The 24,980-nt window shown below is 38.7% G+C and overlaps 1 protein-coding gene across 1 annotated transcript in view; it reads right to left on the bottom strand.

Annotated features, from left to right (window-relative positions):
• Positions 1-24,980, bottom strand: part of PEPD (peptidase D) — a 141,386-nt gene that overhangs the window by 83,308 nt on the left and 33,098 nt on the right. The window contains exons 7-9 of the mRNA XM_037408711.1: positions 24,722-24,766; positions 17,773-17,848; positions 16,300-16,346 (exon numbers count right to left, since the gene is read on the bottom strand). Coding sequence (XP_037264608.1) covers positions 16,300-16,346; positions 17,773-17,848; positions 24,722-24,766 — 168 coding nt within the window. The remainder of the gene's footprint in view (positions 1-16,299; positions 16,347-17,772; positions 17,849-24,721; positions 24,767-24,980) is intronic.

Below are 24,980 nucleotides of genomic sequence, written 5' to 3'. Positions count from 1 at the left end.
TTGAAAAGATACAAGTGAAGAGGGGGGGAAGGAGAAGGAAATAAAGATGTTTGCAGACTTGCTCTCTCGTGCAATTTAAATAGCAAAAAGGGAAAGAAAAGTAAAAATAAAATTAAAAAGAATAAATACCACTTATTAGGCTGCTGCTTCTGAAATAGCATGTCTTCATAGACATTTCAGAAGTGGCTGCCAGCCAAGTATTTTCAAGCAATTTCAAAGAAATAAGGTATGAAAACAGAGATGTTAAAAATTAAGTTGGAAATTAGAACTGATGTCTAATGTCATTGTAGGTCTGGAAAGCAAGAGAAGCTATGGTTTCAGTCATGATTCTTCGCTGATACACATGTATGGGAGCCTCACCAGAGGCTGTCCGTTCTGCTTCAAACTCCATGGCCGCAGTTGGAAACACAAATGCGGCTGGTACAGAATTTCCACGTTAGCTGTTCTAACATCCCATCCTGAAAAAAAGCAGCACGTAGCATGTACATAAAAGCTGCATTTTTAATTCTGTGCAATATACAGTCAGCCCATGTGTAATACGATTTAACACGTACTTTTAGAGGAGTATCTTGCAAGACAACAGTTTGAAGTATTTGTTCAATGAAATGTCATTCCTAAAACAGTCCTGTTTCTTGGACACTCACGTCAGACTATTCTTTCACAGCAAGAGGTAGCATGAGAGTTTCAAGAAGAAACATTTTTTCTGAGTCTTTTACATAAAATCAAGTCTGTATTGGAAAAAAATACAGCTTTCCCCCCCTCCTCCCAATTCTTAGCAGCTTTCTTTTTTTATTATTCCTTAAAAACGTTCCTCAGCACACACTGAAAGCCTATGTTGTTCACACTCTGACCAGCATCACCATGCAGGGTTTGTAAGTGTATCTCAGAGAGGCACATTTCTAGGGAGTTTAACAGATACTGTATTATAATAACACAAATCAGCAAGACTAGTGGCTTTAAAAAAGTATTCTTGTTAGCAGTATGCTGTGTGAACATCACTTATCAAAATCACGTGCCAACTTGCCCTACAAATAAATCGCAACCTCATAAAATTGTCAAAATGGTATCCCTTAGGAAAAACAAAAGTTTGATTCACAGGCACTTTCTGCATTGTAAAATATTTCATATTTTGTTTTTCCTATGTAAAGCATAATAGGCTACATAATTTGATTTATACTTTGGGGATCCAGTACATCTATTAACTATGTAAAAGACAGCGCAGCAAATATTTCACGGTTTACGCTCCAAGTTTCAAACATTCCCGATACTGAAATAATGAACGAGTGCAGCCAAGAAAGCACTGGGAGGTGGGGGGAACAAAACCCCAACAACAAAAAGAATTGTCTGCTGACTATTGCCAGCTTAAATCATTATAGGGTAAAGCAGGAGCCAGACTGGGGAAACATTAAGAGCTGAGATACCCTCAAAAAATTGTCTTCCCAATGAAGTAGCAACGTTGTGGTATCGGGGTGGGGAAATATTTTCATTTGTGCCTATACCATCATTTACACTGAAATTACTATTCCTATGTGAACTGAGAAACATTATGTTATTATGACTAAAACATAACTGATTCGAAATATGAAGAGGAAATAATGCTAGATAGATTGTTACTATGAATGTAAGCCTTACCTCAGTTTGCAAATTGTCATTTCCAAAATTAGTAATCATACATGCAAGTTAGTAGTAACTTTTCAAAAAAAATTTCCCACAAATCCTTTTTAAAAAGTCACATCAGAAGAGTCTGTCACATGCACTAAACCCCCCTGACATTATATGCACACTGATACAGGAAAAATGACATTGACAGCACTCTGTGCACATGAGTTAAACCTGTAGTTTTGAACAATTCTTTCCTTTTTTCAGATGATGAAAACACATATTTTCTGGATTTTAACAGTAAATAAATTGTTCCGAGTAGTGAAAACAACTGCTATAATACACATATTAAAACTTTAAGATCGGAAAGATCAGCTCTTCATTATGCTCAAGTTCTACTAATATACCAAAAAAAGCCTGTGCATGTGAACAGTAAACCCCCAGGTCCCCAAACAATAGTATTGCCCCCCCAGCTATAAAAATGACAAACTACATCCACAGTTACAGTACACCCAAACTCTGTAACAGATTAGATTTAAAATTGAGCAATGCACCAAGGCAGCTATTAGTCTTTCAACTCAAGTGTCAACTTCAAACAAATTAATGACTGAGCAGTCTCAACCAAATGGTGTCCTGACAATTACAAACTGCATTTCTAAATCCATATTCCAGCACAATATTCCTGAGTTAGTTTTCTGAACTGTAGTGATTTACTTGAGTAAAAATATACTGCCGTATGTGGTTCTGAAATATTCTCCAAGCTATCACATCCATTTCACCATCCAATTCTTTAATGAAAGACACTGGAGATGAAAGAAAAGGAGATCAGAGCAGGAATTTGATATACAAGAGCTGCAAGTTACATCACACATGCAACCCTTGTCAAATTCCTTCCACTATAACCATCTACATATAATCTATAGCTAAGATGAAACTGAATATTGACCAAGAACCAGCATGATATGAACCATATCTCAGCTTGAATCTACAAAGGAACTGGCCAAGAGCTGAGATTTTTGCACGCTATCATCCATTTTCAGCACACACTTTTGGAATTATACAAGACAAGTAAGGAGAGCGTAACAACTAATTGTATGGCCCTTCCTTTTCCCTTAGAGCTTTATTTTTTTCTCTTCAAAGCTTTATAGATTGATTGTAAAGCCATGCTGTAAATCAAAAGAAAGCCACTACTCATTACCTAGTTAGATTTTCTTGGGCTCTTACTCTGCTGTTTGATCTCAAGGCCACCGGCAATGTCTACAAGCGCACTACCTATCATGGCAGCTGATAGACATTTTTTTCCCAGATCCCTTTTCATCAGCTTGATGAATTTCCACCTGCTTCCAGTTCTAAAGAGAACCATCAAAATAAATGATTCATGGATTCAAAATACTTGTTCAGGTTGAAAAAAAAAGAAAAACATACGTAAAATCAGCTAGGAGTGACTCAGATTTAAAGAAAATGAAGCACATGGTCTACTGGTGTAGACCAACACGCCCAGCTGTGATTGCCTACGCTCTAACAGAAAAATAAAGGAAGTAAAGCTTTTTTTTTTTTCTTCTTTTCAGAAAATTAGAACTACTTTTCCCACTGTAAAAGTTCTCTCCCAGCAAGGAAAAATACATAAAAAGACCCATGCTTCCTGCTCATCCCTATCAGCTCCTAAATTGCTTCCTGATGCGTGAAAGATGGCATGGAAAGATGTATTTTCTGGGTCTTTTCAATCTCTGAAATACGAGGAAAGACCGAGCCTCTCTCTTCTTTCCAGTGTTGCTGGAGGGCACTGCTCAAACAATCTGCTTCTCTTTTCCAGTCCTTCAGCAGGCTGTTAACAGCACTCAGTCCTTCATCTCAGGTTCTTTCTGGATAAAGGCAAATACCTTGAGCCAAGTTTCCATGTTTCCAAGTTTCTCAAAGGCAGCTTTGAGAAGCCCTGTGCCTCGTTTTACTACAAACCATGCACATAGCTATGAATGACAGCCCAGCCCAGTGCTGCACAAACCCCAGCAGCTGTGGCTTGGGCTGGGCAGCAGCAGCCCTGGCTGGATGCAAGGGACGGTACCTGTATGAGCCTGAGCACATCCCTGGGGTCCCTGTGCTGTGAGGGGCACTGGATGCTGGCAGAGAGCCAACTAGCAGGTGTGGAAGCAGTGAAGGAAGATGAATGACACCTTGTAATCATCTGGCATTTATCTCGAGTGACAATGGTGACAAGCCGTGATTTGCCATGACTGTAGCTGTAATTGGAAGCCTGGAGCCCCACACCCCGTTCAGGTCTTGAGGATCAGTGCAAGGTCACCAGTGGACTGTCAAGGTGAAACTGGTGCAGAGCACTGGCTGGCATGGAGGAGCAGGACCCCGTACTTGAACTGAGCCCATCAGCACGGTACACGCTCCCCAATCACCCCACTGACCATGGCCAAGCAACCTAGCACAGGAACCTTTGCCACACACATTCAAAAATGAAATATCTGAATAGTCTTGACCTTCACATGCTTATACCCATTGATTTTTCCAACCTTTGGTTAAAGAACCAAAGCAGTGGCAAAAGCCACAACCCTACCCTTCCTCTCTGTGTCACCTCACCAAACAGGAGGGGAAAGTGGAGCAAGATAAAATGTATAGACTGAACCTTGAAGGAACGAATACATCTGGGAAACAGCAAAGTAACGTAGCTAAAATGAGCACACAGGGACCGTCCCCGCAGATGAAGGTACAGCCAGGATGCCTGCAGAGAAGCAGTATGTTTTGTGTATAGCAAGTGGGGTATCATGCAGGAGGTTAACAAAGCTCCACATAGGATGTGGCCCTCTCACCTGTGCTCCACAACATGGTATATAATCTCAGGGCAGTGCATTTCGCCATAGTATTTTGGAATAAGCTTTGCAATGTTTGTCACAATATTCTGGAATAAAGTTTTGAACTGCTCAAAAGCCTCACAAAATCTGCTGAAATTACTGCTTCATGCAATTACCCACACTAAGTACAACCGAACCAAAACCTAACATAACTTTCCTGCAAAAAAATTTTACTCTTAAGTTCTACATAATATCTAAAAGATATCACTTGTATCTGCCCACACAAACGAATCTACATCCCTTAGCATGAGGCCCAACAGAAAAAACTTACTCATTTTTACTTGCAAGGTCCTCTCTTCATTTCTCAAAAAGAGAAAAAGCCCTCTGCTTGCTGTTGCCTGAGACTGTTTTCAGCATCATCAACATCTTAAATTTTAAAAAGTACCAAACAATGGATAAATACACATCACTGAGGGGAAAAAAAAAAAAAAGTACAAATGAAGGTGACCCTTGCTGTCCTAGGGTTGGTATATTTGGGACCGATTTATCTTTATGCCTCAGTATTATGGTATATGCAGTATATGGCGAGTGAAAGGTGCTTCTGCTCATCTCAGACTTGAACTTCACAGACAGGTAGCATAACATCCCTCATAGCATCCCACAACTACTTTCACTTTGAAAAAGCCTTTGAAGACATGATGCAATTTCTATCCATTTCATCAGTTTTATCACAGATAATGACAAAAATGTACTTGGAAGCAAAGAAGGTATGTGAGAAAACAGAGAGGGATGGGGGCAGAAAATCTGCTGGGCTTGGATTTGCTATTTTAAGTAATAGAAAAATATTATTTTAATTTCTGCTAGGAACAATGCACATGCTTTGCTTGGTAAGACTTAAACACCAGAATTAAGGAAGTGAAAGTGCACACACTGCATCTCTTCAAAAGGAAGCAGATTCCCCTGAAGGCAAGCGTCAGCTCCTGCTACCCACTGCTTTCCACAGACCAATGGCTGGAAGACGAACATACTGCTCTTGTTCACCAAAACATTTCACTCATGCATACTGAATATCGGATGCTAAGCCATGTTCCTAAGCAACCTCGCACTCACTCCACATCCTCTCCCTTCTGCAAACAGTACACAAGTTTTAATCATCGATTCACATTGCACCCAATTTTCCCATCACCAGAGGCTTGGGCACAGCACTGCATTAAGCAGCATCAGGCAGCTTCAGCCCCTGCTTCATCTTCACCAAGGCATGCAGTCTATAACTAAGACAGCATTGTTACCTTTGAGTTGTTTATTAAGACAAGTTTTCTAAAAAATCCTGGCTTAAACAATAAAATGCTTACAAATACAAGCTAAAAATTTATATTCTTGCCAGCAGGTATGGAAACATCCTTTTAGAGGTACTGAGGGTTAAACTTTTATCTGACATTTATAATATTCAGTGCTGGAAAAAAAATCTCTGCAAAGTATAATTGCTCCCACAGGGACCAATCCGTGGGTCACAGTTTTTTGCACTTGATGGCAACAGAGCCTTGAATGAGATCTTCTATAAAACCTAGACTTAAGCTTGCAGCATAATCACAATGTTTGCCCTAGCTCTAGAAGCTGATACAAAAGCACCACTTCTTCAGTGTAATTATTCCACATATGTTCCAAAAACCCATGGGGAAATTTTATTATTCAGAAGAATAAATAGGGTAAAAATAAATGGTTTTTAATTTTAGCCAATTTTTACACTCCTTATGAATTTTCATTTTTCTTATGCAAGTTTAAGTCCATGGGAGAAAGGATTTGCCTTGAAGAAATAATTAAACTTTCATCTTCAGTTATGCTTCTTAGCAAATACACAGCCACCCACATAGCATGTAACACAAAAGTGCTATTCAGTGACACAGAATGCCAACATAATCACCAACATTTCATAATCTTCCTTTCAGTTTCAAATTGAGTATTTGAAGTTTGAACTTCTGTTCAACACCACAGAGTAAGCAGAAGCGCAATAAGGGCTTAGGTTAGAAGGAGGTTGGAAGTCCCAATACAGAGCTTAATTTGCCATCAATACTTTTTTGAATACTTTAACTATTCTTAGAGAACAATGCAGCAATTTGTCATATGGGGTATGTAAAGCTACTACCTTAAGGCTAATAAAAGATTACGACACTCAATTTATGATGACAATGTCTGAACCAGATTTAGTCAGCTGCAGAAGTCAGTATTTTTCTGGGAAGGGAAGCTGAGGAAGCAGAACTCCATCTGGTTCAGGAAGACACAGGCACATGACACCTCCAGTTCCTGGGAACATTGCAACCCTCCTTTCTTAATGCAGGGGCCAAACAAATGACCACACAGGTGCTCTGTAGGCAGGTCACAAAATCTGCACGTCCCCAAGCACATCCACAACCAAGCTGCACCCTATTCACAGTGTCCTGCTGATCCATTCACCGGCCTCAAGCCACACACCACCCCTGCAAGCACGGCCCCAGAGCTCAGGCTGTTATCCAGCACCTGAGCTGGCTGAAGAGAAGACCACACACCACCAGTGGAAATCAGAGGTTAATGCAGACCGATGAGCTGAAGTGTAAGAACAGATTAATTCTCGATGCTTATTCTAAACTGCACTGGGACCCTGGGAGCACCAGTTCAGCAATCTGCTTAATCTAGCACCAAGGGCCTATCACAGGTGGTAAAATCACTACTACTGATCTTGAGTGCTAGAACCAATAAATGAAACACAAAGCAATACAGAAAACCACCAGAAAGAAGTTACAACACCCATTCAGGAACCCTTTAAAGTAACAGAGACCTCCTTGCCTCACCAGTCCCAAATAACCAACAAGTTCACCTGACAAATTCTAGATCCCCTAGGAAGGTCTGATGGACAAAAGACTCTTTGATCTGCAACAACAACAGAACCAGAGTTGGCCAGACCTTCCTCAGTTAAATGGCTTATTGTCACACAAGACCAACTTCCTTGTCACAAACACAGAATTTCTGATGAAAACCAGGTGACTCCTCAACACCAGTATCTCTGAAGTCTCCCCAAATTTTACAGGATTGGGAAGCCAACTCCTGAATGCTGTTGCCATTTCCAACCCAAACACCACATTAGTCACAGACATGTTGTTGTTCTCCTCCTTCAAACAGACAATAATAAATAAAAAAAAAAAATATCATCCTGGAGAGCTGACCCTATCTAATGCATTACACCCAGTGTCAAACCTTCCATTACAGAGCAAATCTAGAGATTAGACAGGCAAAAGGCTACTAATGAATCACATCTAACAACCTAAACTTCACACAACCCTAACAATTACAACTTACATGGATACTTTGCACTCAAACAACTTCACACAATTTACACAAATCACCTGCTAACCAGACTTAAGAACGCCTGCCCACCTCTGCCATTTGGTGCTGACCAAGAGGACATAGCAGGTTCATTCTGAAATAAGAGCAAGCAGAAATCCAGTCTAATATTCCTGAAAGAGACGACATTTTACAGGAGGATTGTACCAAATGAGAAGTGATGGTAACTGTACCTTACACTAACGGATTAACTTGTGGAGTCTTCAAATATTACTTATCTCATTGGTTCTTTTAAATATACAGTTTTCAGTAGATGAATCAGAAGACACAAAGTCAGCTGTCAGCAAAGCTCTTCGTATCCCTCACTTCCCAAGACCGCCTCAAGGCTCAATTTGCTTTTAGCAGAAACATCACCTATACTGTCTAATACCATTCAGGTTCCTCCCCAATTCTATCTTTCCCTTAAGAGTTCATTTTCCATCACTTCTGCCTGGCAATTCAACTTTATTCTGCCCTGCTGTATGACTCAACCTTAGTTACACATGCCGCCTTCAGTGCTGCTAGGACAGCAGAAAGGCAGCAGCTAGGCATGAAGACTTCAGCGCTAAGCAAACTCCAGTACTCTTGCATCTCTCACTACAGGCAACCACCTGCAGCTTTTCCCTTTGCTGCCTTCATTGACTTCCCATACATAGATTTTTTAAAATTAGTGTTTGTAATCTCAGACCTTAACAAGCATCAAGTGACCTAGGCCTTCCAACTCTGAAGAAGACTTAACACCCCATAACCAAGACCTGGGTCAAAAAAAGTACAACACTTGAGAGCAACACAACATTCTGCAAATCAGACCAAGCTCATCTGCACACAGAACCAAACTAAAAATGACTATCACATATCATCCTGTAATTATAATCCTGACCTTGGTTTTTTTCAATACTGCTGATAACGGGTATGCTAAAAAAACTACCATCTGTCAAAACAGTACACAGTTCTGTAAAGTTCTTCCTCTAGAAGGATGGTGCAACAACAGAAAACCAAACAAAAACCAAACATACAAAAAAAGAACCATCAGGATAGAAGTTAGAAACGCTGCTTAATAAGCTGGAAGGCGGCACTTGCACGCTATGGTGATGAGGTTGCTCTAAGAAGCAATCTGGAAGAGTTTTGCAGAGGGCATGCCAGCAGCAAGGAAGTGAATCTGCTCATTTTCTTTTCATCTGTGTGAAATGGTTTTGATTTTCAGAAGGTCAGTGGGTGACACAATGTTATTAATGGACATTCTTGGTATTCTACCCATTTCCTCCAAGTTGGGCTTCTAGTCTCTGAGCATGATCACGTAGCAATTCTGGTTATCAAAAGATGAGGGCCAACAAACACAAAATTCTGATCTCTCTGCTTTGACAATAATTAGCAAAAATTATTAAGCTAAAGCTCACAATGCAGACAAAGTCTCACATATGGTAGAATCTTTATTTTGTCTGAACAAGCATGAACAAAATTCACAGCAAATAATGATCAGTTCAGCCTGCTTTTGAGTTCCATTTCATATATCTCCAATCTTAGCTTGTCATTAGTAATGCTAATTAGTTCACTATCTCAATGCCACACTAGATTCAGTAAAAACCGAGATCATTGCTAATTTGAGAAGAAAGCTTGCTCTTTCCTTAATATAAATAATAGTGACTACACCCATAGAAATTAATACTGCTTGTAATTTTCAGATTCAAAATTTAAATAAAAATTGCAACTACCTTTTGATTTCCTAAGAGGGTAATTATTATGAATTATCACACTACTAACTATATTAACAACCCTGTAAGGACATACAACGACACTGCACTTAGAGTTGGGTTATATCTGCTACACAAGCAAGCCAAGTTCTGTATGCATGCACGTTGCACACACACTTTCACAGCTCTCTCAAGGGAACTATTTTCTAGTGCAAGCATGGTAACCGGTATCTGTGGGCTGACAGCAGGTTCTATTTTAAAGCTCTCACACAGTGGATTCCACAATTTTTTGTAGAAGATAAAACCCAATTATGTGGAACTTCAATCACAAGTCACAAAAGAGACCTGTGCAATTAAACAGCACTCTTCTACACAATGAGCTAATTAAAGTGACATCCAGGAGGCGAACCAAGCTGTCCTCTACTGAAAAAGAGAACATACGAGCTTGCCACAGGACCTCCGGCAAAGAGAAAATGCTGAAAGTTTACTGGGAATATACTGGGATGGCTCTGCTCCCTCCCAGCAGTTAATGGAGTCCACCACCAACCGCAATGACCAAACAGACCAGCAGTTCACGCAAATTTGGTCTCAGAGGTTCCAGTGCCCCCACGCTCCCCTCTCCAGCAGGTTTCTGCCCCCCAGCATTTCTCCTCTCAGCTGGGGAGAGCAGGGTGACTGGAAACAGGTACTTGTGTGCTAGGGCTGGGGCAGCTGGAACCTCTCGAAGTGGATTTACCACAGAGAAGCACTTCTAGAGCAGATGAGCTGCTGAAACAGGAGGTGTCCATGTTCAGGAGGTAATCCTCACCCCCACTTCTGCTGAGCCGAGTCGTGTACATATACATTTATGCCTCTGTGTCACAAAAGAGGAATAATGCTCAGGGGTTTTATAAACCAATTTTTAAATTCAGGTTTATTTTAAGACTATTTACAACCTTAATTCAGCTGGGTTTGGAAATCAGCAGAGACAACCTAATTTAAAACATCAAAGGACCAGCTGTACCTAGGCTGCAGGAAGCGTCTCTCTGAATCCAGTTGCTCTTCCCAGCACAGACATTACATCTGACTTCCCTCTGGGCACTGGACACCTGAGAGCTGCTCAGCCTAAACAATTAGCAGCTACCCAACATGCTGTCAGAACCGCGCTAAGCTGCCTACCTGGCCCTGGATTGCTATAGGTCATTTTGTACCACTGTTTTTAGGAAGTTCTGGGTGACCCCAAGCTGCTGTCTGCCACCAGCTGCTCCACCGGCACCGGTACAAAACCACTCACAAAGCCCCACCAGCTTCCCCACCAGCCCCAATACGATCCCTATTGAACAGAAGCTCCTGGGCTGCTGTGCAGTGCAGACATTGTGCTAAAAACAAATTGCCGATTCATTTCTTCCTTTGACCATTCTACTGGAACTAGATATAAAGCAAATAATTAATACTGGGTACAGGATTGTTTTAGTACCAAAACATCGCCCACACAGCAGGCAGACACGTACACCACTCCTACCACACAGGTGTGCAGAAACAAAAGAAAAACAAGTGGATTTATTTATTTATTTTGTGGAGAAAGCCTACCTTCCTCCTCACTTTCAGATGTTTTTCATGTATTTTAAAGTTTTAAATCCAGCCTTTTAACAGCAGTGACCTACATTTAAAAACCTATCACCTCTAATTGTGAGGCAACTTTGGGAAACAAGGCGGTCAAGCCATTTTCAGGCTACGCAATGCTAACAACTGATTAAAAAAAAAAATCAAAGGAAAAGAAAATCACATTTCAGTAACTGAGCAGATTGACATGCTGCTTGAGATTAATGGAGTGCTGGTCTTGTGTTTAATAAAAATAAATACTGTACACAAATACCAGTGAGGGTCATGGCACAATTCAACACCATTCCATGTCAAAAAGCAACGGTGAAGAGTTCACCAGTGTATTTTTGTCAGCTGCAACGGGCATTGCAGCTTGTTTAGTATCCACACACACTTACTTACAGAGGCTATGCTCAAGCTGAAATTCTAAATACAAAAACTGGATCATAAAAAATAGCAATATTTTTAAAGATTTTTAAGCAAATAGCTGCAATAGTCAGCAACTTTCTCAAGAACATTCAAAGAGCAAAATCTATCACGAGATGGGAAGTGGCAAATCCTGATTAGCTAAAATAATCAGCATTTCACTAAAAGGAAAGACCCAAATGAAAATAAAATTATTCTGGCTATTTTCTCTTTTCTAGTGAAATAACATGGATGTTTTATTTTCAGTTTGTTCCACTGGAGCAGAGGAAAGAGATAAATGAAAGATGAGAGCCATAATCCATGAGAGCACTCTCAGACTTCCACAGATAGTGAAATTTAACATTGACAGGTATGACAGCAACTCAACTCAAACTCTTAAGCTCTGCTTTGGACTCAGCGACAGCACTAAAAAGAATAGGGATAAAGAACTCCTATCAGCCTCAGCTAGTAAGAGAGGCAAGGTGTAAAAATAGCCTGCAAGCATTGTAAACCAAGAAGGGAAAACCTCTGCAACTGCCTTCTTGCCATTTTATTCTTTAAATTGTTGTTGTTACAGCAGAATTTTAACTACAAAATCCCCACAATTATTTGTATGGTTGTACTGACCTAAAAGATACACTGCACTACATACAGAGGGGGCATCTGTACAGCTGTGCAACAAGCTCCTGATCTGGTTGGCACATACTCTAAATAAACTCCCAACTCCAACTTCCCCTCCTATAACCGCAGCTGGAGAGCCAGTGTCACACCCAGGAACATCTCCAGCTGACCGGTGGTAACCCGCTAATGAGAGATCACATGGAACTTACATTGCCCTCCATCACTTATACCAGCCTTTGCACTGAAACATTTAAAAGTCACAAGAAGGAGATGCAGGCAAACCTTACAGAGAGGAAAGCAGACAGGCAGAGATGAAGTGGTTTCCCCTAGCAAGCTGATCAGAAAACCCAGGAGTGCCTAAGCAGTGCCAAGAGCTATGCGATTGTGCACCCACTGAGCAGATACGGTCAGATTCTTCTTTGCTGCTTTTACTGATCGAAACAACATGCAAAGTACTGCTACCCACCTCTGACACCACACATCACCCTACCTGCCCTTTACACTACTTAACTGCTTCCTTGTTTCAAAAGAGCCCACTCTATGGGGCCAGGATCCAAGTTTTTGGATCCTAGGTACTGGAATCATAGTTATTTGCACAGTAACACTAAGATGCTCCTGTGTTCAGCAGCTGCAGAGGGCTCAGAGATAGTCAAATAATCTAGGGACAAGGGAATGAGCATTTAGGCCTGGCTTACTGCTGCCCAGCCTCATCAAGACAATGACAACAACATTATCATTTAATGAACTCTGGACTGTGCATGCGCTCCTATCATAGGGCCTTCACTGCTATTAAGAACAGGATAAAACCCCACAAAAACATGCAATGCACACAATAGCTACACATCCAATACTCTATGTAGAATGTTACTCCTCTGTTGCTGTAGTATGCACTTCCACTTCATTCCCCAATCAAATCAACAATTACAAGTAGCCACCCTGACCTTAAAATTGCTCTCTTCATAAAGAAGGGAACAAATGAGAAAATGCACGAAAGACTCACAACTTTGGTATGTACTAGGCAATACTCTAGAAACTGATAAACAATGCTCTAGTGAAGGTATCTCCAGTGCCTTGAGCATCCTGAAATAGATGACTGTAGGTCCTAATTAGTACTTTCAGTGTATATGCATGTATATACATCTATATTTGAGTCTAAATAGACTCAAAATATTTTTTTTATATATACACACTTAAACCAACTTAGCTGAAATCAGGTTTTCTTAAACATACTTCTCCACCTGCAGTGATTTTTTTATCATTTTTCTGTATTTTAACAATATATTTGCTACAGAGCAGTTTCATAATTAAAAGCCTTTAATTAAAAGAAGATTAATTAAACATGAGATAGGCACAAATACTAAACAAACTGCTTCAGAGAAAATTCAGAATCTGACCTACCAAAATAACTTTATATGCAATTACACATGCTGTGAATTACTGTTTGTAGATAATTGCCTTGGCTGTCTCCTTAAAGTCAACCGACCACATATTGAAGTTAAATAACATCAAACCAAAAAAAGAAGTCAGCGCTGACTGGACTTGCAGTTAAATGCATTCGATTTTTATATATCTCAGCATTAATGCATTACTGTTTCAAATTCATTTACCAGTAGACCTTAATCATAAAGAATACTTCCAGCACATTTCTGAAGCTAGCTTTTCAACCCCCAAAAGAAAAGATACTACCTTATCTAGAGAGTTCTCCATAACTTAATTTCTTTCAAATTACTTCTCAGATAATAATTCCAATACTATAAATATAACTAGCTTTATATTTTGTTGTCTCTTAGATATATGTCCTTGAATATTTTACCATGATTTTGCTGTATGATACAGTAGAAGTGAAATGACTCATTTTTTTGTAGGAAGACTGCTTAACCGAACGAACAAAGAAAAGGCAACACTTAGGTCCTACATGTAGTAATGGAAAATTTTAATTGCTTTTGGGATCTCTGACACTATTCTTCCCAGAAGACAGGGTCGGACCACCTTTGTACCCAAACCCACATATATTATACGCCACAATGTCAAAGAATGAAGCAATATAAAAGGGGCTTATTGGCCACATTTCAAGAGATATTTATATTAATTTCAAAAATTCACAATTTCATAGCCATCAATAGGAACTGCAAAAGCACCTGGGGAAGAGGGTCACAAATTCAGAAAGCTTTCACAAAGGAAGTGGAAGCTCTAGAAACATCAGAAAATTAAAAACTTCATTAACTTCTAATTGATCTCTTAAATACAAATGTGAATACTTTTGATAATTCTATACAGACTAAGAATTTTGGTTCTCTGCATCCTTAGATTTCACAGGTACCAAAGCTGCCTAATGCAAGCTATCTAGCATGTTGACCAGGAAAAAATAATAAAAGAAATATTTCATTGGAATAGAAGAGTTTTTAAAATTGTCTATTTTGGGATGTTACCTATTTTTAGATCTTTGAAAGTTCCCTCCTTAGACTACATTAATGGTTTTATCTGCATACAGAGTAGAGACTTCCTAGACTGTTTCCTAACTTCATTTATAAACATTTCAACTATGTATTTCTTGCCAAGAAGGTATGGAAATGACAGGTTTACATTTTTGAGACCCTTTCCCCTTAAGCAATAAGGGAACAGAAACCAGGGCAGGGATGCATTCTACCAGCAACAGAAACAGAAGCTTTAATTACAGTCTCCAAGGCAGACACTACAGAGGTAGTCTGCCAAGACCTCTTTCATTAGTGAAATAACCTCAAACTCTTTCAAGAAGTATAATCTACCAAGACATATGGAAGAACAGAAGGCAATTTTAAATAGGTTTAATAGTAAGTTGCCTAATTTATTTATTTTTTCAACTGAACACCACAAAAACTTTTAAAAATGTTGATGTGTATGGAAGAAGCTAGCTAGAGAAGAATGAAAGTTTTAGAGCGAAAATGCAATATACCTCACAGATTTTACAGAAGAGTGCATATGTATGCATTTGTTGCATGACATTTAAACCAAACCGCCAGGGTCGTGACATTTAAAAGCACTTGAGAACAAACTCTGCTCTACGGAAATTTTTGATTACTATTGACTTTGAGCCAAAATTTCACTATCAGCATGTACAGCATGAGCAATGAGTAAAATAAACACAAACACAGGGTTCATTAATAAAGTTAATGGGGGGAATGTACACGTCGTCGTCCCGTTGTCCCCCCCCCCCCGTTACCTAGTGGCATATGTAATTTGAAGCACAATAGCTGCAATCTGAAGCATCATCAAATTATAGGCATGAGTCTATAGCAACTGTAGAAATCTAAACTGCTTAAATGTAACATTAGTCTTCCCATATTGCATATGTTCTAAGGCCATTATTTGTTTCTGGAGCCCCCTTGAAATCCTGATGACAAATACTGAGGTCACTTTATTTTCCCTTCACTGGGCACCAAATTAGCCTGCTTACTAATGTTTGAGAAATTACTGTCAGGAAACAAGAGTAACTGAGATATGACTGCTATTTTCTATTTCTTCATTATGCAAATATTTTGAAAATTGAAAATACTGTATGTGAGCTAAAAATAAATGGACTTGGTGATCAAAACCATGCTTTGTAAGATAAGCTGCTTGATGATCTAATGTAAATATTGATTTAAAAGAGGCAGCAATGTTTTCCTTGTATCTAGACACATCACTGCAGTATCAGTTAGGAGCAGCTAATCCTTCCTTTATATGGCTGAACAGTATTTTTCCTCAACGTAAGAGATATATGCTGTATTCTTCCTGACTTCTTAACTACTGTAGTAACATCTATTATATTTGTGAGATGAGCTCCATATACAGGCCGAGTACAGGTAATGCTGACTTGTAATTGCCAGCAAAATGTAATTGAACACAGCCTTTTATACGGTTCTTAAACATTCACACATGCGGTTTTCTAAGTATAAGGGCAATGTTTACCCATAAACATCGTTCTATTGAATGGCTTCAAACACTAAAAGCAGCTACTTTGTAAAGCTTCTGTTAAACTACTAAAACTCCAGGAACAGAATTATGCTATACTAAACCATCACCAAAAAATAATCAACCATCATCTAACACAGGTTTGAAACTGATGAAGTACCACCTCAAAATAATAAAATAATGCTTACAACAGCCTTCAAACAGCAGTGAGCTCTCAGTCTCAACTGAATCAATACCACTGCTTTGCCTCAACTATTGCTTCTACCCCCACTACACAGAGACTTTCTATTTTTTATTACAATTATTGAAAGAACTCTTACCTCTCCATCTCGTATTCTTTCATACCTGCTTTTACTGCCTTCATTACCTGTAAGATACATATTAACATGGGACATTCATAGCAGGAGGGAATCTCATATTTATAAATTTATGCCTTATGAGTGAGTATCTCCAGAGGAACCTATATTACAAAAATATCATCTGTACTTCATTTAAATTTACATCCATAGATGCATTTTAAAACTACATTAGAAATCAAACTCATTTTAGTCTTTATAAATGCCTGCAGTTTCCAGCAATAAAGCAAGTTTAATTGCCAAACTACGATATCCTAATGAAGTCCAGCTCATCAAAATACCAATGCTTAATTCTGAAAGCTCTGGTGAACTTGGCAGCGAGACTCTTTGTTTTACTTTTACGAAACACCAGCAAAACAAAACTGCGAACTGGAATATACTACAGCAGGAGATTCTCTTTTATACTTTGCAATCTGAATCAACAGGAAACTACTAGAGTTAACACTGTTTTACAACCTGTAAGTCTGATATTTGTTCGCAGATTTGCTAAGAATGTGAACCAGCTTTATTCCTTTGCTTAAAGTTCTAGGCAGCTGCTCTACAGAAGAAATTCTCTCAGAAGTGATAACATTATTCAAGGATGATGAAGGACCAAGGAGAATATGTGTATATGACTATCTCTAGACTTTGCAATTTTACAATATTCACTTTAAAATATTTTTACGCTTCACAGTTCAGAAATCTGATGAGCAGGAGCAAAGACAACAGTTCAGTCAGTAACCTCATCAGCTACTTTTACCTAAGCTCCCTCTGGTCATCACTCAGAACTGATGGCATCTCTGCATCACTATATGGAGCACAGGATTGACACCCAAGTTGATTTTGTCATCAGTACCAGTAGAGGAACACGACTCCACTGGTACAGTGCTAGGTCTAACCTGAGCAGCCTTGCCGAGAGCCAGGATTTGTCTTCACCATACTGCTATATCAACCAAGTAACATCATGAAGCATTGTACTGGGTGACATACCCATCTCTGAGGAGCAACCTAAGGAATACTTGTACTACCCTACACTGTGCAGGGAAATACTCCTTCAGTTTGTAAGAATCTGGAGAGAGCAACCTGCTAGTTAAACTCTTCAGAGCTGCACACGCTGACATGAGCCAGAAGAGTGATATCTTGGTCTCTTTCTTCTCCATCACTATACAGGTATTTGTGCATACAGGACAAATAAGATTGCAGGCAGGTCACCTTCTGCTGAGGCTCCAGCTCTTACCCAAAACCACACTTCATTTCTCACACATCACAAATGCACCAGTGAGTTCAAGGACAATGCAAGGTATATTACTGGGCTGTAATAGGAGCGATATTATCCTCCCATTTCTATCCAGCCTTTCCATTATTTTATTACTAAGCAATTCAGGGTTGCTGGGAACATTTTCCGAGTACCACTGCTACACTAAGAGCAAAAATTATTAACAGTAAAGGTTCCATTACCTCTTTATGAGCTTCACTGGAGATTTTATTGGTGTAGCGCAGAACTTCCAACTCCATGTCTGTCTTAATCACACGACTTAAAGAAAAGTAGAACAGATATCAGATTAGGTTGCAACTTCACAGCTTAAGAACATGAAATAAAAGAGCCTGAAAATAACATGCATCACCTATGGTAAAATTAGATAAGTACACCTCAAGAGCAAAGAGCTATTACAGTATTCATGACAGTAAAGTTTTGTTGGCATTGATTCAGCATTAGCAAAACAATCATATAAAGGGAAGTCACAAGCATTTCAAATACCTGCCTGCATTATATTAATACTAATAAACAAGTGGTCCAACCAACATTTTTTCAACTCATTCTACAATACATTAGGAACAAAAGCAATGTATTTCTGCATTTGTCATGGCTCAAACACTACTTCAAACCGAACATTTCTACAAGCACACATGATCTACTTTTTAAATACAATTTGAAACTAGTTTACATAATGAAATCCCCAGAGCTCCAGAATTTCTATTCAGCACAATCGCAACTCCCACCTATGTGCAATACCTCACAAGGCAGGGAGGAGGGGGCTGTGAAGAAAAGATATTTGTTTGGTTTTAAAAAACCCCAAACATGAAACTGAGAAACCACAGCAGCAGTAATTACAGCCATGATGTCCATTCTCTTTCACATGCCTCTGCAGGAAAAAAAACAAAACAAACAACCCCCTCCCAAAAACGTCCTGTTCTTCATGCTTTATGAGATACTGAATTTGTGTCTATTCATGAGCTCTGATGCTCTGTTCTGAACACATCTAAAAAAATTACCATTAAACTCTTACTTACACTACTTTCTACCACGTATTTCAAATAAAAGCAGCTATTTAGTGTAGCGTGAATAGGGAAGCAGAGGTAGTTCCAATACCTTCTATTAAAAATCACCTACTCTTTCCACAGCTACACCTACTGATTTCATAATATTTCTCATGCCTATCTCAAAGGCAGCCATGAAGTACATACTGCTTATAAAACCCAAAACTACATCTATAGAATTGCTTGAAAGTATTTAAATTTTATTTTCCAGCTCCATTTCAGAGCTTGCAGCAGTTACCAAGTACCATAACTGTTTTATATTTTGAAACTGCCACCAAAACACCCCCTTTTTTATTATAACATGCTCCTACTCATACTGCTGTAGAAAACTATTTACTGTATTTGTGCTCCTGTAGTTTGTTTCAATGAGTCCAGAAACAGGTTTCTCAGCCATCAGTGCCTCTGATGTGTGATAAGAGCATTTCCCACAGACAGTGATTGCATCGCTATGCAGCACAGCCACCCCCCTTCAAATATAACTTTTCTGGCAAGAGTAAACAAAATGCTGCCATCAACCAAAATGCTCTTACAACAAAAACACAGTAGAGGGGAATGGATTGACATTCTTAGTCAACTGGAATACAACACAAAATAATCATTATGCACACTGAGAATGAGAAGTAGAAGGTTTTAAAATGCACAGAGGTGAAAAAATTACACTGGGATGATAACAATCTGCTCAACGTGGGTGAGGAAAAAAACTTCTGCTTCTGCCTTTCATGCAAGACATAAAGAACAGTAACTCAAATATATTCATGTCAAAATGAGGTAGCAAAGGCTTACAGACTTTTTTTTTTTTAATCCTGTTCTTCGGAAGACTGCATGTACTAGCAGGATAATTTAATACTTGTTTGATGTGCCTTTATATTACTTTCAATATACAGTACATATCCCTGATCTACAAGTGCCTGAAAATTATGTTGCTTCATAATTCAGTTGTCTAATCTCTTTATTGGGATCTGCTTAGTAATACAAGTTAGTAACTGTTCAACAGCAAATGTAAACAGTATTAGAACCCATTTTCCTTGACCAGGTCATAAAGCTTCAGGGTCAAGGTATTTATTTTAGATCATAACTTCTCAGGTATCTTTTTGCATAGACAAATTCACGCTAAGCCTCAGACAGACTTTTTAATGCAATGCATCACCTTCATTTACACAAGGTCAAGCACTGAAACATTTTACAAGAAACGTTTAGTCATTGAGACCAACAAAAACCATTACCCAGCCTTTAGTAGGGAAGAGGGAAGAATGCATAGTCATGCAGGGAACACTATGAACTTCACCCTCCACTAGATACTGAAAAGAAAAAGTCACTGGGCTCCCGTGTTACCTGCAGTAGCACTGTTGATGGAATTCCCACCAGCATACTGGGTAGCAGAAAGGCAAGTATTTCACCACCTTCTCAGTGCTTTGATGGCAACATTCTCAAGCCAGGTTTAAAGCACTGTTAGCACGTAGGGCAATCTCGCAGGTGATAAGTGCTCCACAGTTTTCATGATGTTTTCCCCCCAGTTCCAAGATAAAGTTTGGAAGGAAGTCCCACCTTTGTCATGATTGTGAACGTCAATGTTCTATTAAAAACAGCTCTTGTACCAGTTACACGCTCTGCACACATGCATTAATATTTTAATGGGAATAAGTAATTTCCAGGCTCTGGCTAATGCAATTGCAAAAATGTACAGATTCAGCATGTAATGCAGCTCTCAGACTAACAGGCAAGCCACTCAATGCAATCAAGTTAAAATAGAAGCACAAGTCTCCTACTGTCAGGGTTGACCTGTAACTTTTTTTTCTCCTTTATTTTAACAGTATAAAACCCATTTCTTCTTCCTATTCTGAGCTTTTATTTGCACTTGGCCATATGAGCAGGTGGTCTTTTCACACGTCAGTCATCTGAGAGAAGCTTTAATACAAACAAGCATCGTTTCAGTCCTGAAATTAAGTTTGGCCATTTTAAGTGGCTGGATACCAGATTTCATGCACAAGATGTTTTCCATTTATAAGTCATTGAGAGCATACAGAACCCAAGGCAGTTATGAGGCTGAAACTTGCATAACTCTACTCCATTCTCCTGAAGCAGTGCTCTCCTCAAAGATACACAAATGTCTCCTTCCCTATGCGCATTCAGCAGTCCTGATCGAACTGCCAGAAGTATTTGTTCCCAGTTGTCAGCTCAGTGTTTATCAGCTGTCTTGTTTTGTTGGTTTTAGTACATGTGTGCAACCTTAACGGCTGCTTTCTGTGACACATGTAGAAAACATCTGGCTATGTCCACTCCTCTTCGCCCTTCTGGAAACTTTACATTTACAGACCACCTAGTAAGTACAGATGCTCCCCATGTAGAAAGCCTCCACAGACCTACCTTGTCTCCACCCTTTCTGACCTTTGCTGTTACCTTTCCACATTTTATTTATAGAACTGTCTGTACCATAGCTGATACATTTATGCTCTTCTGCAAGCTTTCGCATAAAAACTTGTTAACTGAACTAGCACCAAAGGCAGTAAACACAGTAATGCACATTACACTACAATTCTGAAAGATAGTTGCATGACCATCAAACATGGGAGTTCATCTTGAAACAGTTCAAACAAGATGTTAAGAGGCTTACAACATAAATAAACCTCTGAAAATACAAAGAGCATATGCCCAGGTTTAAGACGTTAACATACTGTTAACACTTTCACCAAAGAAACAATTACAGTTTTCCATCAAAGTAATCCAAAATACAGAACATATGAAATCTTCCACACAACTATCAAATTCCATTTTCGTTGAGGTAACAGAATAATACAGTATATACAGGCACAAAACAAGCCATGCATTCCTAAATATTTATATTCTAGCACCACCACGATTATGGTTGGTAGACACTGCTATACTAAAGTAACAAAAGGCCATATTGCTAAGTGCTAGTGTAGAAAAATTTTCTTCTGATTACTAGGGAGATAATTTGGACCAGTTTAGAGTTTGTCTTCAATTAGATGATATTTTCTTTTCAAAACAGTGAGATCAATACTTAGCATACACATCCAATATCAAATTTAAAATGGGAACCCTGAAATTTAAAATTTAAGTGTTTAAATCTGTTTGGAAACACATTCACTCAAAGAGAAAAAGTGAAAATACACCCTCTGCAAACTACTGAAATCCAGACAAAGGTCAAATTCTTTTATGTTTTATCCTTAAGTTCCATAGCAAGTCAGAAAATGCTGAGATCTTGAAAAAGATGAGTAAGCATGGGAGGCAAGATCCTTAATCACTAATGCTTTCCCTTGTTAGTATTGAACCATTTTCTCTGTATTTTATTAGAGGACTGTATAATACTAGAGCTGCCTTTTGTAGCTCACAGTTCTCCCTGGCTGGTTCAGAAAGCTCAGCCATTTCACCTCTTGCTGGCAGTTTTGACAGCGTAGTATAGATTGGAGTTTTTCTGACAAGTATCATGTAAAGCAGTAGTTCGGAGCTCGCTGAATTTGATATGATATGGAACCATGCAAACACGTGATTCAAATGAAGCAATTTCCTACACTAGAATATAACCCGCAAAAAAATTAATCTTCCTAAAATAAAAATATTCTTAATTCTAAAAATAATATTGCTTTCCAAGGAAAGTTTCTTGGGCAATAACTTGACATTCCAAGGAAATATCTACTTTAGGAAGTTTTAATACATGTAGCCTGTCATTCACATATTGATTTCACCAGATGCTTAAATCCTAACAATGGTCTCTAACATAGTTCTGACTTAAAATGGAAAAAATGAAAGCCACCAAACTCAATAAAACCTTTTAAAACACTTTGGAATGCAAATTTGAACTTCGGTTTCACTTAGAATTCCCTTTCCTTGAAAGCCAGGTGGAAGAGAAATGCATACCAAGTATCTCTCCCCCATGAGATCACAAGGAAGACAAAATCAGAATTCCAGGCTGCCACTCACAATTCACAGAAGAGACCTAAACCAGCTCCAAGTGCTGCCTTTCTGCTGTTTCAATTCTTTGTCTATCTCTGTACAACCTCAGGGCATGGACTTCATGTTTGTCCATCCCTGAGCTTCCTGATGAAGATTTAACCCTGCCTTAACCCAAACCACAGAGGAGAAAAGCTTATCAGGCAACACCTTGGTAAGGTGGATGGAACCAGAATGAAAGCTAACTTGGGAACAAGCTGGTACCCCTAATCCAAAGTCTTCTGCTGCTAAAATTATCATCTCTCTCCCTGTAGTGGTGCTGTATCTACAGATCAAAGCTTGGAAGTTAGACCAGGCCCTCTTCGGGTCCCCTTTCTTGCCCCTTGTCTTTCTCTGACATTGTCAGGTTAAAGATGCAGCTCCCTCCTCCACTCCTCAGCCTGGTAGGTCACTTGGAGAATCCCCCTCTGGCTGGTGGGCACATACATGATAATGAAGTGCCAGAGGCTAAAAGGTCCCAAAGTCTTACACAACAACAAAACCAAACCAACTAACTAGAACTCAGAAGCAGCCACCTCTGCAGGAAAATAAGATTTTATGAAGAACTTCTAACTTCACTTACCCTTTCAATTATTTTTGTAAGCAATGTAGCATCACATCAGGGGTGTCAGAACATGTGTGAACATTTCTAGACTTTTCTTATCAATAAGAAATCTGTAATTATCTTATGTCTTATCTGTAATGACAGCAGCTTGACTAAGTAGAAACTAATATTTTAAAAAATACCCAGATTTTCCTAAGCTGCTTCTTTACCTAATTGTGACAATTTCTTGGATCCAAAAAGCTCATCTCTACACATCAATTTCCAAGCTTGTATTCTGTCTACCTTACTCAGAAATTTGCACCTCAAAGGCTGCACCAGCTCTTCAATCCAGAAATCAATTTTATAACTTCTTTGTTTTGGAAAAGGAAGGGTCGAAATTCTAGGACAGAACAGGCAAGATTTATAAAATTGGTACCGTGAGTTTTGTGTGTTACAAAGCACTTAGGCTCATCAGCAGGATTTGCAAGCAATGAGTCCCAAACATCTCCAGGTCCACCCATGACTCAGTGATGCAACAATGTCTAAGCAAAGTTTCCCTGCTTCCCACTTTCCTTTTACAACATTTTTGTCATGCCAAGCAATGAAAAATGGCTGTAACAGAAATGTGACCTATTAAAAATTCTACACGTTCTGAAATCACACTATGTTCAAAAAACATCTCCACAGTTTTCAAGCGGGCAATTAGATGCAGATACTAGAAAAATGTTCTTAGCATATGACTAACAATAAAAAATAAAAACAATAATACATAGTAGCATACAATACAATAAGCTGTGACAGTGGTAGTCAGTGTACACTTTTCTGATTGTATTTTAAGGTTTTGAGCTTATCTGTCTTAACTAAGGATTTGCTTCCTTCATTTCTAGATTAATACACTGAAAAAGCTTAGATAAAAACCTAATTCATTAACAAAAAACCGCTGTTGTTTCTTCAGTTAATTTACAAAATGGAAAACTAGAAAACTGTAGTTATGCAGCTATCCTGAGGACAAAGTCGGCAATGCTGACCAGAAGAGGAAAACTGGTAAAATGCAGCAGCTTTGCAAGCTACTAATACACTTAGTCACACTCCAATTTTGTCTATTCTAGATAGGCTACAGCAGAATTCCCCTGGAATTACAAAGTATAGTTACATGACTAATAATTCAAAGGAATTAATGCTATTAAAATAAATCCTAGAGAAGTAATAACACCTCATTAAATATTTCCCAGTTCAGACACAGTTTTGATCTACCTTTGATTTTCATTTCTAGATATGAATTATCTTCAGTTCTTTTCCTATTCATACAGATTCACATTTATATGAATGTGCCTTAAATCCTAACACATTCTATAGAAGTGTATATCCAGACACAATGCTTTAGAAATGTTATGTAAGTTCTTCACTTTTCAATGCTGTTACCTAACCCTGTTTTTACTTTTGTATGTTATTTCCACACCACAACCTGAAAACAGCTTAAAATTAAAACTCATACAGTAAAGTAGGAGGCTTCTCCTGAGAAATACCTCTGAAGCACTGGCACAAAATACAAGCATGTTCAACAGTGCCCAAAGAGAAAGATTTTATGCTACTCACCATTCTGCAATTTCAGGATGAAGAATTTTGTTGTTCACATTAAATCTACAAAAAAATGCAAAAAAATACAAATATTAAAAAACAGCCAGACACACAATAGCAGAGACTACCTATTTACTTTTTAAGTGTGTCTTCTCTGAGGATGTCAAAATTTGTGAAAGCAAATACTGTATTGGAAATTAGTACAAATCAGTATTAATCCCAGTGAGGAGAATGTGCATGCTCATCTTCACTACAGAAATATTTAATTTTGAAATCC

Source organism: Falco rusticolus, chromosome 15 (genome assembly GCF_015220075.1).
Source record: "Falco rusticolus isolate bFalRus1 chromosome 15, bFalRus1.pri, whole genome shotgun sequence".
Lineage (NCBI taxonomy): Eukaryota > Metazoa > Chordata > Aves > Falconiformes > Falconidae > Falco > Falco rusticolus.
This window is presented reverse-complemented; position numbering and strand designations above follow the sequence as displayed.